The sequence below is a fragment of the Chiloscyllium plagiosum genome, chromosome 26 (assembly GCF_004010195.1).
Source record: "Chiloscyllium plagiosum isolate BGI_BamShark_2017 chromosome 26, ASM401019v2, whole genome shotgun sequence".
Taxonomy (NCBI): domain Eukaryota; kingdom Metazoa; phylum Chordata; class Chondrichthyes; order Orectolobiformes; family Hemiscylliidae; genus Chiloscyllium; species Chiloscyllium plagiosum.
Genome location: NC_057735.1, coordinates 53,172,758 through 53,190,178, shown reverse-complemented (window position 1 = coordinate 53,190,178; position 17,421 = coordinate 53,172,758). Strand labels below are relative to the sequence as shown.

Sequence of the window (17,421 nt, the reverse complement as noted above, 5' to 3'; positions counted from 1 at the left end):
GTCACTCCCAGGTTGCAGGAGGACAGACTGTCATTACCAGGTTACAGGAGGGCAGACTTTCGCTCCCAGGTTGCAGGAGGATTGACTGTCACTCCCAGGTTGCAGGAGGACAGACTGTCATTACCAGGTTACAGGAGGGCAGACTTTCGCTCCCAGGTTGCAGGAGGATTGACTGTCACTCCCAGGTTGCAGGAGGACAGACTGTCATTACCAGGTTACAGGAGGGCAGACTTTCGCTCCCAGGTTGCAGGAGGATTGACTGTCACTCCCAGGTTGCAGGAGGACAGACTGTCATTACCAGGTTACAGGAGGGCAGACTTTCGCTCCCAGGTTGCAGGAGGATTGACTGTCACTCCCAGGTTGCAGGAGGACAGACTGTCATTACCAGGTTACAGGAGGGCAGACTTTCGCTCCCAGGTTGCAGGAGGATTGACTGTCACTCCCAGGTTGCAGGAGGACAGACTGTCATTACCAGGTTACAGGAGGGCAGACTTTCGCTCCCAGGTTGCAGGAGGATTGACTGTCACTCCCAGGTTACAGGAGGGCAGACTGTCACTTCCAGGTTGCAGGAGGACTGACTGTCACTCCCAGGTTATAGGAGGACAGACTGTCACTCCCATGTTACACGTGGACTGACTGTCACTCCCAGGTTACAGGCGGACTGACTGTCACTCCCAGGTTACAGGAGGACAGACTGTCACTCCCAGGTTGCAGGAGGATTGACTGTCACTCCCAAGTTACAGGAGTACAGACTGTCGCTCCCAGGTTACAGGAGGACAGACTGTCGCACCCAGGTTAATGGAGGGCAGACAGTCACTCCCAGGTTGCAGGAGGACAGACTGTCATTACCAGGTTACAGGAGGGCAGACTTTCGCTCCCAGGTTGCAGGAGGATTGACTGTCACTCCCAGGTTGCAGGAGGACAGACTGTCGCTCCCAGGTTACAGGAGGACAGACTTTCACTCCCTGGTTACAGGAGGACAGACTGTCACTCCCAGCTTACAGGAGAACAGACTGTCACTCCCAGGTTGCAGGAGGACAGACTGTCGCTCCCAGGTTACAGGAGGACAGACTGTCACTCCCAGGTTACAGGAGGACAGACAGTCACTCCCAGGTTGCAGGAGGACAGACTGTCATTACCAGGTTACAGGAGGACAGACTGTCACTCCCAGGTTACAGGAGGGCAGACTGTCACCTCCAGGTTGCAGAGGGCTGACTGTTACTCCCAGATTACAGAAAGATTGACTCTCACGCCCATGTTACAGGAGGACAGACTGTCACTCCCAGGTTACAGAAGGACAGACTGTCACTCCCAGGTTACAGGTGGACAGGTTACAGGAGGACTGTCTGTCACTCCCAGGTTGCAGGAGGAGACACTGTTGCTCCCAGGTTGCAGGAGGACTGACAGTCACTCCCTGGTTACAGGAGGACAGACTGTCTCTTCCAGGATACAGGAGGACTGACAGTCACTCCCAGGTTACAGGAGGACAGACTGTCACTCCGAGGTTACAGGAGGACACACATTCGCTCCCAGGTTACAGGAGGACAGACTGTCACTCCCAGCTTACAGGAGGACAGACAGTCACTCCCAGGTTACAGGAGGACAGACCGTCACTCCCAGGTTACTGGTGGACTGACTGGCACTCCCAGGTTACAGGAGGACAGACTGTCACTCCCAGGTTACCGGAGGACAGACTGTCGCTCACAGGTTACAGTAGGACAGACTGTCCCTCCCAGGTTACAGGAGGACAGTGTGTCACTCCCAGGTTAGAGGAGATCTTGTTGTGTCTCACAAGGGTCTGACTGTTCTTTCTGCGTACCCTGGAGTACCCTTCTCCTCATAGGTCTCACCATCATTCCCAACTCAGGTGGAAGACTAAATGTTACTCCAGGGTTATAAAGGTCTGACTGCTACTTTAGCTGATGTCAGGTCACACTCCCAACATGAGGTCTGACTGTCAGTGCCAACTTAAAGGGAAATTAGAGTTATGCTGGAAAAGCACAGCAGGTCAAGCAGCATCCGAGGAGCAGGAAAATCGACATTTCGGGCAAAAGTCCTTCATCAGGAAAAGGTCTTTTGCCCGAAACGCTGATTTTCCTGCTCCTCGGATGCTGCCTGACTGTGTGTTTTTCCAGCACCACTCTAATCTTGACTCTGATCTCCAGCATCTGCAGTCCTCAATTGCGCCAACTTAGAAAGAGTCTGTTTGTCACTCCCCAACTTATAGGAGGACTGACTGTCTGTTCCGACTTACAGGAAATTTGACCATCATTCTCAAGTGTCAGGGAGTCTGGCAGTTATGCTCTACTTACAGGCAACATCTGACTGCTACCCCCAAATCATGGGCGGTCTGACTGTTACACCCACATGATGTTTGCCTGTCACTCCCAGCTCATCAGAGGCTTAAAGACCAGTTAGTTACACTTCTATCGTGAGGAAATTGCTGGAGTCAATCATAAAGGAAGGAAAAATCTGAAGTTATTCAATTTGGAACGGGGGATAAAAGAACAGGATGCGATATAAATGGAAAAATGCTGCAGAAAGCTGCAACACAAAAGGACTTGCTGGTATTTGTGTGCAAAACACAGAAAACAGGGGCAGCAGGTTAATCAGGAAGGCTAATGGAATGCTGGCCCTTATTTCAAGGGGGTTGGAGTATAAGAGTAAGGAAATCTTACTGCAACTGTACACGGTGCTGGTGAGACCACATCTGGAGTGCTGAGAGCAGTTTGGTTCCTTTATTTAAGGAAAAATATAATTTCTTTGGAGGCAGTTCAGAGCAGGTTCATAAGGATGTCCCAGATATGGGGGGGATTGTCCTTATGAGCAAAGGCTAAACAGGTTGAAACTCTCCTCACTGGAGTTTAGAACAATGGGAGATGATCCCATTGAAACAGAAAGAATTCTTAAGGAGCTCCACTATCACCTGATGAAGGAGCGTCGCTCCGAAAGCTAGTGCTTCCAATGAAACCTGTTGGACTATAACCTGGTATGGTGTGATTTTTAACTTTGTCCACCCCAGTCCAACCCCGGCATCTCCGGATCTTAAGGAGGTTGACAGCGTAAATGCTGAGAGGATGCTTCCCCCATGGGAGAGTCCAGCACCAGAGGGCACAGTCTCGGAATAAAGGGCCACCAATTTCACATACAGATGAGGAGAAATTTCTTCTCTCAGAGGGTTGTGAGTCTTTGGAACTCCTTGCCTCAGAGAGAGCTGTGGGGGCAGAGTCCTTGTGTATATTTAAGACTGAGATGGATAGATTTTTGATCAGTAATGGTTATGAGGAATGTTGGATCAGCTATGATCCTAGTGAAGGGTGGAGCAGGTTTACAGGGATGAACAGCCCACTCCTGGTCCTATTTCTAATGGTTTTCTTACGGTCTTTATCTCTTATTTTTATTTTCTGTCCAGAATGCAACGACAACGAGGAAATACCAAGGAGTAAAAGGAAGGATTCCACAGGCAGTACGAGGCTGGTGGTATGTTCAGTATTTCTCTCTGTCCAGCCAAAGAACTGAGCTTATGCTTCAATGATGGTGATTTGATACTTGGGGCTGTTCATCAAAGGGACTGCTTTGATACTCTAAGTCAATGTCTGACTGAAACTGGGAATTACTGGACTGGGATTAGGAATTGCTGGACTGGAATTAGAAATTGCTGGACTCGGATTAGGAATTGCTGGACTCGGATTAGGAATTGCTGGACTTGGATTAGGAGTTACTGAACTGAATTTAGGAATCACTGGATTGGCATCAGGAACCAGAATAACAAGCAGATTTTACCCTGTAGCTTCCAGTTACTGTGACTAATAATGTGCCCTATGCTGCCTTTGCAACCTGATTCCCATGGAGATGAACTGTCTGATCATCCCCCTCCCCAACGTATCCCCCAACCTCCCCTGCCATGTCTCGGAGCCCTTTGTCTTGTGTCGTTCTTTATCCAGGCAAGCTCATATGAATCTGGTGTGGTGCTGGGAAAGCACAGCAGGTCAGGCAGCATCTGAGGAGCAGGAAAATCGACGTTTTGGGTCAGAGTCCTTTATCAGGAATGAGCCTCATCCTACTCCTCAGATGCTGCCTGACCTGCTGTGCTTTTCTAGTACCCCACTCTTGACTCTGATCTCCAGCATCTGCAGTCCTCACTTCCTCCCTATGGAATCTTATAGTTACTCTGTGTCAGACCGATAGCTGTGGGGTTGGTTTATTTCTCCTGGGATGGGGTGATAGCGTAGAGGATGTGGGAATTTGAGATTTTTGGTGATACTGGGTTGAGGGGGGATTTGTTAGTGTGTAGCAACGATCTGGGAAATTAGGAATCATTCCGGCCTTTGGTTCTCATCATGGAATCCGTATAGTGTGGAAACAGGCCATTTGGCCCAACAAGTCCACACTGGCCCTCTGAAGAATAACCCACTCGGCATTTAACCCCCAACTAATGCACCTACCCACATATCCCTGAACAGTATGGAGGGTTTAGCATGGTCAATGCACCAACCTGCACATCTTTTGGATTGTGGGAGGAAACCCACGCAGACACACAGAGAATGTGCAAGCTCCACACAGACAGTTGCTCGAGGCTGGAATCGAACCCGGGTCCCTAACGCTGTGAGGCAGCAGTGCTAACCACTGAGCCACTGTTTAGTAAGTAAATCGCGAGGCAAATGTCTGAATCCATAGCCTGTTCAACTTCAGGTTGCCCTGTACTCCTGTGGAGAAAGTGAGGTCTGCAGATGCTGGAGATCAGAGCTGAAAAATGTGTTGCTGGAAAAGCGCAGCAGGTCAGGCAGCATCCAAGGAACAGGAGAATCGACGTTTTGGGCATAAGCCCTTCTTCAGGAATGAGGAGGGTGTGCCAAGCAGTACTCCTGTTCCTACAGTCAATGGAAGCAGAGGGATTTCCAGAGCAGAGGTTGGTTTCTGGACTCATTGTCTGGGTTGATTCTTTATTAACCCAATCTGACTCCCTGTGATTCTGTTTAGAAATAGTTGTCACTAATATAAAAAGTGTTTTGACCAGTCCCTGTGGCTGAGTGAATAAAATTCCCTTCACTTTTCCCCTCATGCTCAGGAAGTGTTCAATTTTCCTATTTAGTTTCCAGAATGATCCTGCAGACCTCCCCTTCCGCCTTGTTTATTCCAGCAGTCTACCTTCTCACTGTCACCTCCTTGCTAACCTGTACCCCTCCACCACCTTGACTTCCCAGAGTTCATTGCTCTGCAGTCAGTGTAAACTGGAATATTGCGTCACTGTCCTGATTTGGGATCTTGCTATGCAGAGGCTGAAACCAACCTGAGGTATAGGAGTGAGGAGGCAGGAAGCTAATATCACTTTTAACAGCTAAGTTTTACAAACCCTGCTAATTTGGAAAATGACAATGAAATTCCTAAATGTCTGTAAACACCCAGGTGTTTCACCAGTATCCTTTGAACTCCCTGTCTGACAAACAGGGAACTGCAGCCTCAGATAGGGTGGTGATAAATCTGGAATGTGGACTTGTCACAGAGCAAGATGACAGGGGCTGCATTTAGCTATTCTCCCCAGCATGCTGCTGATATAGCTGCTGTAATGGGGCAAGCTCATACTCCGAGATGAGACACTAGCAGAGCCCTGCCATAATGAAGTTGAACAGGCTGTGGATTCAGTTCCATTGCTGTGAAAATTCTCAGTGCTTGACTGTAACTCTCTATCCCTCATCTGGTCTCGCTAGTTTTAACTTATGCCCCTGGTACAGCAGATATGAAGAGTACAGACCAACAAACAGATCATTAAATCTCTATCCACTTTGTAAACTGGTGGCATAGTGGCTCAGTGGTTGGCACTGCTGCCTCACAGCGCCAGGGATCCTGGGTTCAATTCCAGCCCTGGGTGTGGAATATGCACACTTTTTCCGTGTCTGTATGGGTTTGCTCCAGAATGACATGTGTGGGGAGTATTTCATTTGGATAATTGAATGTTCGGATAATACAGTTTACCCAAGCATCGGGACCTTGAGATCTTGTTTGAATAAGCTGAAGTTCGGATAATCAAGGTCGCCCTGTAGACAATTCGGCTCCTCAAGCCTGTTCCACCATTCAATGAGAACACAGCTGATCTGTGACCTGACTCCATATACCTGCCATTGGCCCATATCCCTCAATACCTTTGCTTAACAAAAAATATCCATCCCAGATTTAAAATTGACAACTGCCATCTGTGGAAGAGAGTTCCAAACATCAACCATCCTTTCTGTGTCGGAGTGCTTCCTAACATGTCTCCTGAACAGACTGGCCTTAGTTCTCAGAATATGCCCCCTATTTTTCTACAATCCCCAACCAGTCGAAATAGTTTATCTTTGTCTACCCTGCCTTTTTTTGTTAATATTTTGAAGACTTCAATCAGATCAGCCCTTAACCTTCTAAATTCTAGAGAAAACAGACCTAATTTGTGTAAATAAAATTCAGAACTGTGGACGCTAGAAATCTGAAACACAAAACAGAAATTATTAGAGAAATTCAGTAGGTCTGGCAACATCAGCGGAGAGGGTAACAGAGTTAATACTTTACATCTAGTGACCCTTCTTCAGAATTAGTTTATAACGTTATGGTATCATCTACACTGTCTACAATTCTGCCTAAATTTGAGTCCTTTTGCAAATTTGGATATAAGAAGTTTGATGCCATTATCTGAGCCATTGATAAATAACGTTGTGAGTTCCAAATCCCCACCATCTTCTGTTTATCGTCACGTCTGCTCTAAACCTTCTGTCCCTTGCCTAAAATCTATACCCCAAGGTCATTGATCCTTCCATCAAGGGAAGGACTGCTTACCCTAACTATGCCCCTCATTATTTTATACATCTCAATCATGTCCCCTCTCCTCTGCTCTATGGAAAGCAAGCAAACCTGTCCAATCTCTCATCATCACTGAAACTCGCCAGCCCAGGCAACATCCTGGTAAATCTCCTCTGCATCCTCTCCAGTGCTCTCCCTCCAGTAATGTGGATTCCAGAATCGCACATAACACTCTGGCTATGGCCTGTGAGGGTGGTAGGAGCAGAAAGTCTTATAACATTTAAGAAGTACTTAAGAAGTGGAGTGGTGGATAGTGTGGAGGGCTGTTGTAGGTTGCAAGAGGACATTGACAGGCTGCAGAGCTGGGCTGATAAGTGGCAGATGGAGTTCAACCTGGAAAAGTGTGAAGTGATTCACTTTGGAAGGTCAAATTTGAATGCAGAATACAGGGTTAAAGGCAGGATTCTTGGCAGTGTGGAGGAACAGAAGGATCTTGGGGTGTATGTCCATAGATCCCTCAAAGTTGCCACCCAGGTTGATAGAGTTGTTAAGGAGGCGTATGGTGTGTTGGCTTTCATTAGCAGGGGAATTGTGTTTAAGAGCCGCGAGGTTATGCTGCAGCTTTATGGAGTCCAGGTTAGACCACACTTGGAATATTGTGTTCAGTTCTGATCGCCTCATTACGGGAAGGATGTAGAAGCTTTAAAGAAGGTGCGGAGGAGATTTACCAGGACGCTGCCTGGACTGGAGGGCATGTCTTCTGAAGAAAGGTTGAGGGAGCTAGGGCTTTTCTCATTAGAGGTGTACAAGATGATGAAAGGCATAGATAGATCGGATAGCCAGAGACATTTTCCCAGGGCGGAAATGGATATCATGTGGGGACACAATTGGAGGAAGGTTTAGGGCAGATGTCAGAGGTAGGTTCTTCACACAGAGAGTGGTGGGTACGTGGAATGCACTGCCAGCAGTGGTAGTAGAGTCAGATACATTAGAACATAAAACATAGAACAGTGCAGCACAGAACAGGCTCTTCAGCACACGATGTTGTGCCGACCATTGATCCTCATGTAAGGTAAACATAATGTATGAACCCTCAAATTTCTGTGACCATATGTATGTCCAGCAGTCTCTTAAATGTCCCCAGTGACCTCGCTTCCACAACTGCTGCTGGCAACGCATTCCATGCTCTCACAGCATTAGGGACATTTATGTGATTTTTGGATAGGCACATGAGGGGTATGTAGGTTAGCTTGATCTTAGAATAGGATAAAAGGTTGGCACAACATCGAGGGCCGAAGGGCCTGTACTGTGCTGTACTGTTCTATGTTCTATGTCGGTGTTCAGTTTGGATGCACACTTGCGATGCCAAAGCACACAAGGTCAAATGGTGAAAAACTTGCTTTAGAATTATTAGATGGTTGTTATTGACTGACACATATACTTGATGGCCTGAAGGACATTTTTCTGTGCTGTAGACTTCCATGACTCAATGACCTACTCACTGTTTAAATTAATAAAAATGAATGAATGCAAATAAGTGAGGCACTAACACAGATCCTTGTAGGGCACCATTGGTCACATCCTGCCAACTTGAGTATCTACTCACTATCCCTACTTTAAGCCCCTGTCACTGAACCAATTTCCCAGCACTTCAGTAATTTGTCCTCAGCACTGCAGGCTTTCGACTGGGTTTTCATTGAGCTTCTTGGTCAGGGAGGACTGCAGATGCTGGAGATCAGAGTCAAGAATGTGGTGCTGGAAAAGCACAGCAGGTCAGACAATAGCCGAGGAACAGGAGAGTCAATATTTCGGACATAAGCCCTTCATCAGGATTAATGCCTTCCTTGGATGCTGCCTGACCTGCTGTGCTTTTCCATACTACACTCTTGACCCCATCCAGAATTTAACATTATTTTGTCAGTCTGGAGTCAGATTGTAACAGTCCAAAATATCCAATAGCCTGAACCTTCCCTACTTTACTCCATCAGCAACTGACCAAAAATTCCTTCAGGAAGCAAATCTCTCCTTTAAAGATACAATGAAAAACAGGAACAGAGATTCTATACTGTATACAGTGAGTACAATGACACACTGTATGCACTGTGCACAGTGATATTAATCCTGTACACACCATTTGCAGTGACACATTGTTTCACCTCTCCTGAAGTTTCCAGTCCTGTGTATGGCCAGCACCTTTGTCCTCTGCCTTAACAAGAACTCATGGTTCAGCTCCCTGACCAGGAACTGATGAAGGGCTTATGGCCGAAACGTCGATTCTCCTGCTCCTTGGATGCTGCCTGACCTGCTGTGTTTTCCTAGCACCACACTCTCAACCCTGATCTCCAGCAACTGCAGTCCTCACATTCTCCTAGTTAAATTCGAGCTGGCTCCAGTAACTTTTATTTTTAAAGTAGATAATGTGAGAAGTTCAGGGGCTTGCTGAAATAATCAAACCCCAACATTCCATGGTTTTGAACAAACAGCAATTAACTTTACTGGACAGTGCTTCTAAACAGAAAATCTACAATAAATGTGCAACTTAGTTTAAAGACCCTGAATCAACATATAGTAAATTTGGGGAATAAACTGTGATTGAACATCATACAGTGCACATCAAACAGCAAAAAGTGATCAAGACAATCCTATCACATTGATTTCTCATTCATCTCAGATTTGATGACCTACAGTATAATTATCATCTGGGGGAATTACTGATAAATCTGTGGGAACTGTCTTGATCATGTTTTGCTTGTTGATGTATTCCATAGGCTGTTCAATTATAGTATCATTCATTCATCAGCGGTCTCTCTCACAGATAAGGATGACTCTTCCACTCTCAGGGAGGCTGGATGGATGGGTGGCCGTAAAATTTGACGCAGCTACTGCAGGCTCTGTTACACTTGAGGCAGAAGGTTGTCATGGGAAGGGGTGGGTTGAGTGTTGCTATGGCAGCACACTCCTTAACGCTGTTCTCTCCTGGCTTCTGCTTCTTCCTGACGGAAGGTCCCGTGGTGATTACATTAGATTAGATTACTTACAGTGTGGAAACAGGCCCTTCGGCCCAACAAGTCCACACTGACCCGCCAAAGCGCAACCCACCCATACCCCTACATTTACCCCTTACCTAACACTAGGGGCAATTTTAGCATGGCCAATTCACCTGACCTGCACATCTTTGGACTGTGGGAGGAAACCAGAGCACCCGGAGGAAACCCACGCAGACACGGGGAGAACGTGCAAACTCCACACAGTCAGTTGCCTGAGTCGGGAATTGAACCCGGGTCTCAGGCGCTGTGAGGCAGCAGTGCTAACCACTGTGCCACCGTGCCGCCATGCTTGACGCCTTCCCTGATTCTCCTCCTTCACTTTTGACGGTCTTGGGCCAATGATTCCCAATTGTCTGTGGGAATGCTGCACTTTGTCAGTGAGGCCTTGAGGGTATCCCTGAAGCACTCCCTCTCTCCACCTTGGCCTCGCCTGCTGTTTCAAAGCAGGGAGTACAGCACCTGGTTGGAGAGTCTCAGTATACTCATGCTCTCACACACACCAGCTTCCAGTCTTACTGCCCGTTGCCCTTCTTGGTCAGTAACCCTTAAACTGTTCTCACTGAGTTCTTCAAAAACTCCGAATTCTGTGCAGAATTGCATTTAACAGCCAACTGTTTGGAAGTGAATGTGCCCTGAATGTTATATTATCACAGGACGTTGGCATGTGCAGCACACAGGATGCGTCTGGGAAGAAAGCGAAATCCCAGCAATCAGTGGCAAACTCTCCTGATGAGCCAATCGCTAGATGCCTGGATATGGAGGAAGGGCCAAGCCAGCTGAAGTCTCCATGGCCCTACTCCTGTGGCAAGTTCAAAAATGGTAATTCTCTGTGTGTTACTGCTCGACTGTCATTTTCTTTCGTACAATTTCTATCCTGGCTCTAGGTCTATCATTCGTTATCTCCTGGTTGTCCCCTGGATACTGGATCCCTCCTGACTCTGGGATCAACCTCTCCCCAAATCTGAGATTGGTCCTCTCTCTGATTCTGGAATCCATCACGCCCTCATTTCTGGGATTGATTGCTCCCTGACTCTGGGATCGGATCCTCTCTCTGACTCTGGAATCCAATGCTTCCTCATTCTGGGATTGATTGTTGCCTGACCCTGAGATCTACCTCTGGGATTAGTCCTTGAGTCTTACATGAGTACCAGGCACTTCAGCCCATCATGTCTATGCTGACCCACATACACCAAGCTACATGTTTACCTGCACTTGTCTAAAGCCTGTTAAGCCATGGCAAATGCCATTTGTCCAAATGCCCCTTAAATGTTGCAAGAGTACTTGCCTCCACCACTCTCTCAGTCAGAGTATTCCATACTACTACCACCCTCTGGGTGAAACATCTTTCCTCAGATTCCCCCTAAGCCACTTACTCCTCACTTAAAACTTATGCCCTTTGGTCTGAGACAAGTCTGCCACTGGAAGAGATTCTCATGTTCTATCCTGTCTGTGCCTCTCATAATGTTGTATATCTCAGTCAGATTTCCTCCCCCCAGCCTCCTCTGCTCCAAGGAAAACAATCCCCTACTATCCAGTCTCTCCTCGTGGATGACTTTTCAACCCAGTCAATATCCTGGTGAACCTCCTCTGCATCCTCTCTGGTTCAGTCACGTCCTTCTGACAATGCAGTGACCAGAACTGCCCACACCATTCCATCTGTGGCCTAACCAATGTTTTATAAAGTTGTAACAAGGCTCCTTTGCTTCTATATTCCAGACCCCAGCTAATGAAGGTGAGCAACCTGTATGCCTTCTTCATTACCCTGTCTACCTGAGCTGCCACCTTCCTCAGTACTCTTAGGGATCTACCATTCATTGTGTACATCCCTCCCTTATTATACCTCCAAAAATACATCACCTCACACTTATCATGATTAAATTCTATCTGCCAGTTTTCTGCCCAATTTACCAGCTGATCAATATTAGACTGTAGCCTGAGACCATCTTCTTCACTATTAACATCACCAATTTTCGGGTCATCTGCAAACTTATTAATTAGACCTTTTGCATTCACATGCAGGTCATTCAGGTCCATGACAAATAACAAGGATCCCAGCACCGATCTCTGTGGTGCACCGCTGGTCACAGACTTCCAGTCACAAAAACAATCCTCTACCATCACCATTTGAACATAGAACAGGATAGCATAGTACAGGCTTTTCTGCCTTTGGGGTTGTGCTGACCTTTTATCCTACTCTAAGACCAAACTAACCTACATACCCTTCATCTTACTATCATCCATGTGCCTATCCAAGAGTCGCTTAAATGTCCCTAATGTATCTGACTCTACTGCCACTGCTGGCAGTCCATTCTACTCAACCTCTCTTCATAGTGCCCTCCATACCGGGCAGCATCCTGATGAACCTCCTCTGCACCCTCTCCAAAGCATCCACATCCTTTTGGTAATGTGGTAGCCAGAACTGTACACAGTATTCCAAACTGAGCAGAACCAAAGTCCTATACGACTGTAATATGACCTGCCAACCCTTGTACTCAATGCCCCGTCCGATGAAGGAAAGCAAGCTGTATGCCTTCTTGACCACTCTATCGACCTACGTTTCCACCTTCAGGGAACAATGGACCTGAACACCCAGATATCTCTGTACATCAATTTTCCCCAGGGCTCTTCCATTTACCATTTCGTTCTCTCTTGAATTGGATCTTCCAAAATGCATTACCTAGCATTTAACCAGAATGAACTCCATCTGCCATTTCTGTGCCCAACTCTCCAATCTATCTATATTTTGCTGTATTATTTGAGAGTCCCCTTTACTATCTGCTATTCCACAATCTTAGTATAACCTGCAAACTTGCTAATCAGACCACTTATATCTTCCTCCAGATCATTTATGTTTCTCACAATCAACAGTGATCCCAGCACGAATCCCTGTGGAACACCACTGGTCACAGATCTCCATTTTGAGAAACTCTCTTCCACTACTACTCTCTGTCTCCTGTTGCCCAGCCAGTTCTTTATCCATCTAGCTAGTACAGTCTGGACCCCATGCGAATTCACTTATGAAACACCTTACTGAAGTTCATGTATATGACATCTGCAGCTCTTGCCTCAAACAACTTTGTCACTTCCTCAAAGAATTCTATTAAATTGGTAAGACATGATCTTCCCTGCACAAAACCATGTTGCCTATCACTGATAAGACTATTTTCTTTTAAATGGGAATAGGTCCAATCCCTCAGTAACTTCTTCAGCAGCTTCCCTGCCACTAATGCCAGGTATTAAGTATCTCTGCCTGAGCCCCACCAATATTCTCCCTTGGCTCCCATAGTGACCTGAGATATATCTCATCAGGCCCTGGGAATTTATGCACCTTTATGCCCATTAAAACATCTCATACCTCCTCCATATTCATCTTAACATGCTCTCGGACCTTACCTTTCAAAATGATATCCCCAGCTACAATGTCTTTCTCCTTTGTGAATACAGGTGAGACATACCCATCTACATCCACTGTCTCCCCTCACAGTTTTGCCCTTTTGGTCTCTAATAGGTCCCACTCTTTCCCTGATAATCCTTACTTTTAACATACTTACAAAATGCTTTGAGTTTTACTTGATCACATCAGCCAAAGATATTTTCTTTTTAAGCAACATCCTGCACTCTATGTTTTTAAAGTGCCTCCTTGTTTTACATGTGCTGTACCCAACATAAGCTTCCTTGTTTTTCTTTACCAAAGTCTTGATATCCCTGACATCCAGGATTCATACCTGCCAATGGAGTGCATGTGAGGCTGAGTTCATCTATCATGTCATCTTACATTGACTTGCCTCTCAGCAATGTCTAACTCTCTTCCACTCTCAGCAAGTTCTTTGCTGTTTTCTTGGCTGTCCCAGTAACGACACCCCCCACCTCCCTCCATTTCTCTCTTTTCTCTCTTTCTCTCCTTTTCTCTCCTTTTCACTCTCGCAGATGAGTGATTGTACAGCTCAACAAGTTGAATTGTCCAAGTGTTTGCTATATTCAAGGGAAGACACGGCTAACTGTGTGTGTCTTCTCTCAGGTTTAGTGGGGCTGTCTAATGGTGGCCTGACCTGCTGTGTCAACGTACTGCTCCAGAGCTTCTACCTAACTCCTGAATTCACATCCACACTACAGCGGTATGTATTACACGTTCATTCTCACAACAGGCAGCAATGGTGGCCATTGAAACATTCACTTCTGGTCACACTTAGTACACACACTCTGTTTATAACTGTGCTGAGAAGTTTGATGGGGACTTCACCTTCTGTTTCAGAGTAGAGGGAGGTTCACTTTCAGGTTACAAGAGTAGAGATTAAATTACAGTCTGTGTTACAACACATGAGCACATTGAGCCAAGCGTGAAGGAGCTCATGCATTGTTGCAGACAGTCTGGGTGGTTTGTGTCAATTGGAGAAGGCTGTCCTGGAGACTCAGGGATTTGACCAGCTACACTAATTCCACTTTGCAGCAGTAGACCCATAGCTTTGAATGCCACAACACTCCAAGTCTCATACAAAGTACTTTTTGAAGGCTTTAGGTTTTGAAGGTTGCTTCAACTAACCTCCCAGGTGGTGTAGAATCATAGAATCCCTACAGTCTGGAAACAGGCCCTTTAGCCCAACAAGTCCACACCGACCCTCCGAAGAGTAACCTACCCAGACCCATTCCCCTACGCTATTACTCTACATTCGAGTCGAAAAGTGTGGCTCTGGAAGCGCACAGCAGATCAGGCAGCATCTGAGGAGCAGGAGAGTTGATGTTTCAGGCATAAGCCCTTCTTCAGGAATTCCTGATGAAGCCATTCCTGATGAAGGGCTTATACCTGCAACGTCGGTACTCCTGCCCCTCAGATGCTGCCTGACCTGCTGTGCGTTTCCAGTGCCACACTTTTTGACTTTGATCTCTCACTCTACAATGTCACTGAACACTATGGGCAATTTAGCATGGCCAGTTCACCTAATCTGCACATTCTTGGACTGTGGGAGGAAACCAGAGCACACCCACGCAGACACAGGGAGAATGTGCAAACTCCACACAGACAGTTGACCAAGGCTGGGATCAAACCTGGGTACCTGGCACTGTGAGGCAGCAGTGCTAACCACTGAGCCACCTTGCCACCCATTACCCTCTAGATGAAAATAATTTTGCCTCATATTTTAATTATTTTTTTAAAATTAACTCACAGGATGTGGCTGTCTCTGACGAGGCCAGTATTCATTGGCCACCGCTAATTGCCATGTCTATGCAGAGCAGTTGCAAAGCACGAATACACTGTAGATTAACATACAACAAGCTCCCACACACACCAACATGGGGATGCTGGTGGTTTCTGGAATTAAAAATTAGTTTAAAAATCTGTTGTAATAGTGACCACTGTCGCTTCTCATAGCAACCCACTGATTCACTAATGCCCTTGAGGGAATATGATGGTCTTGACTGTTAATCCAGAAACCCAGGTCATGTTCCGGGAACATGGATTCGAAACCTGCCATGGCAGTTGGTGGAACTTGAATTCAATAAAAATCTGGAATTAAGAGTCTGGTGATGATCATGAATCCATTGTTGGTTATCAGAAAAACCCATCTGGTTCACTAATGTCCTTTACGGATGGAAACTGCCATCTTTTTGAGCCCTACATGTGACTCCAGACCCACAGCAATGTAGTTGACTGTTAATTCTCTGGGTAATTAGGGCAATGAATGCTGGTCTAGCCAGTGACACCCTCATCCCGTGAATGAATTAAAGAAAAGGAACCCTCCCACCCATATGATTCCAGACTCACAGTAATGTGGCCAACTCATAAGCTGAAACAAAAAACTGTGGATGCTGAATTTATAAAAATGAAAATAGAAATTGAGTGAGGGTTGACCAGAATAATACCAAGGTTTCAAGGGAGGAATGATGAGGACAGTTTAACCCGACTAGACTTGTATGTCTTTGAGAATCAGTGGCGAAAGGGGTAACTGATCTGAGAGGTGGTCTCGGGTCTTGTGGTTATGGATGGAGAGTTCACCGATCTGGTGGGCCAGAGTGGATCAAATCAGGCCTGAGATCTGAGGGTTTGATGCTGGTTCCAGCTGTTACGGGGTTGGGAAACTGCCTCCTTGCCCTCTCCATGGCTGGTGTCCCTTGCAGTAAGTCAGACTTGCTCCTGGGTGCAACACTCCAGCAGTAGTTCCTCACAATGCTGAGAGTTCCAGGATTTTGTTCCAGTGATAGGAAAGCCAAGGCAATATGGTTGTCAGGATGGAGTGTAGCTCAGAGGAGAATATGCATATCATTCACTTCTCCTATTATAGGGTAAAGACAGTGACATCTGAGGCAATAGACTGGGGTGGAAAGCTGGCCTGATGGTGGAATGTACATACAGCAGACCTGTCAGTCCCATCCTACTGTATTTGCACATCCAGCCTGGAATGTTATCTCTCCCGGTTTGTTCCAGGTGGGAACAGATGGAAAAGAATGTTAATCTGAGGAACGTCCCTTACCACATGTGTCGATTGTTTGACCAGATGCAGACCTCAAAGTCTGGTCAAGTGAGCGCGGAGATGTTTCTTCACTGTCTCAAGCTGAACCATGTGAAAGGTATGTCACTACTGTTCTCAAATAACAGATAGTGCTTGGAATGGAGCCTTGTACTTACTCCCAGAGCGAATTGTTCCTGAACGATTCAGGTTGTGTAACTGAAATGCAATCACAAGAAGGACATTTAACCAATTATAGGAGGGACTTGCATTTCTGTTGAGTTTCAAAATGTTCCAGAGAACTTTCCAGTCATTGATGTATCTGTTTGAATTGTACTTTTAATGTAAGGAATGTAACAATCAGTCCAATCTGACCAAGCTCAAAGAATGTTTTCATGTGATATCAGTTAATGGATAAATATTGAGCAAGGCAACAGGGTTTATTGCTTGAATATTGCCATTGAATCTTTTATATTCATCTGAGAGGGTTTACCATTCATTCAAAACCAGCCTCTACTGCCCCGGAGTAATCAGCTAGATTAGTGGCTCAGTGGTGCCTCAAAGCACCAGGGTCTCAGGTTCGATTCCAGCCTCGGGTGACTGACTGTGTAGAGTTTGCACGTTCTCCCCGTGTCTGCATGGGTTTCCTCTGGGTGCTGCGGTTTCCTCCCACAGTCCAAAGATGTGTAGGTCAGGTGAATTGGCCATGCTAAATTGCCCTAGTGTTAGGTGCATTAGTCAGGGGTAAATATAAGGTAGGGGAAGGGGTCTGGGTGGGTTACTCTTCAGAGGGTCAGTGTGGTCTTTTTGGGCCGAAGGGCCTATTTCCATACTGTAGGGATTCTAACATCTAACTAAGAACTGGAATGTATGACTTTATGGCACATCTTCTTCTTCTATGCCTTTTCTGTCTCATATCTTTCTTTGTCTCGGTGTCTCTCTCTGTCTGTCTATCCTTATGTCTCTCTTTGCTGCTCTCTACCGCTCTTCCTCTCTCTCTCTGAATATCACTTCCAACTCCCTCTGTTTTCCTGTGTCTCCCCTTTTTTAAATCTCTATATGTCTGTCTCTGTCTCTATATCTCCCTTTCTCTCTCTCTGTATGTATCTCACTTTCTCTCCATCTCTCTCAACCCCTCTCTCTGTATGTCTCTCATTCTA

At 46.2% G+C, this 17,421-nt stretch overlaps 1 protein-coding gene across 1 annotated transcript in view; it reads left to right on the top strand.

The window, feature by feature from the left end:
* Window positions 1–17,421, top strand: part of usp18 (ubiquitin specific peptidase 18) — a 68,379-nt gene that overhangs the window by 2,993 nt on the left and 47,965 nt on the right. Inside the window, exons 3-6 of the mRNA XM_043716262.1 lie at window positions 3,413–3,480; window positions 10,472–10,637; window positions 13,837–13,933; window positions 16,240–16,382. Coding sequence (XP_043572197.1) covers window positions 3,413–3,480; window positions 10,472–10,637; window positions 13,837–13,933; window positions 16,240–16,382 — 474 coding nt within the window. The remainder of the gene's footprint in view (window positions 1–3,412; window positions 3,481–10,471; window positions 10,638–13,836; window positions 13,934–16,239; window positions 16,383–17,421) is intronic.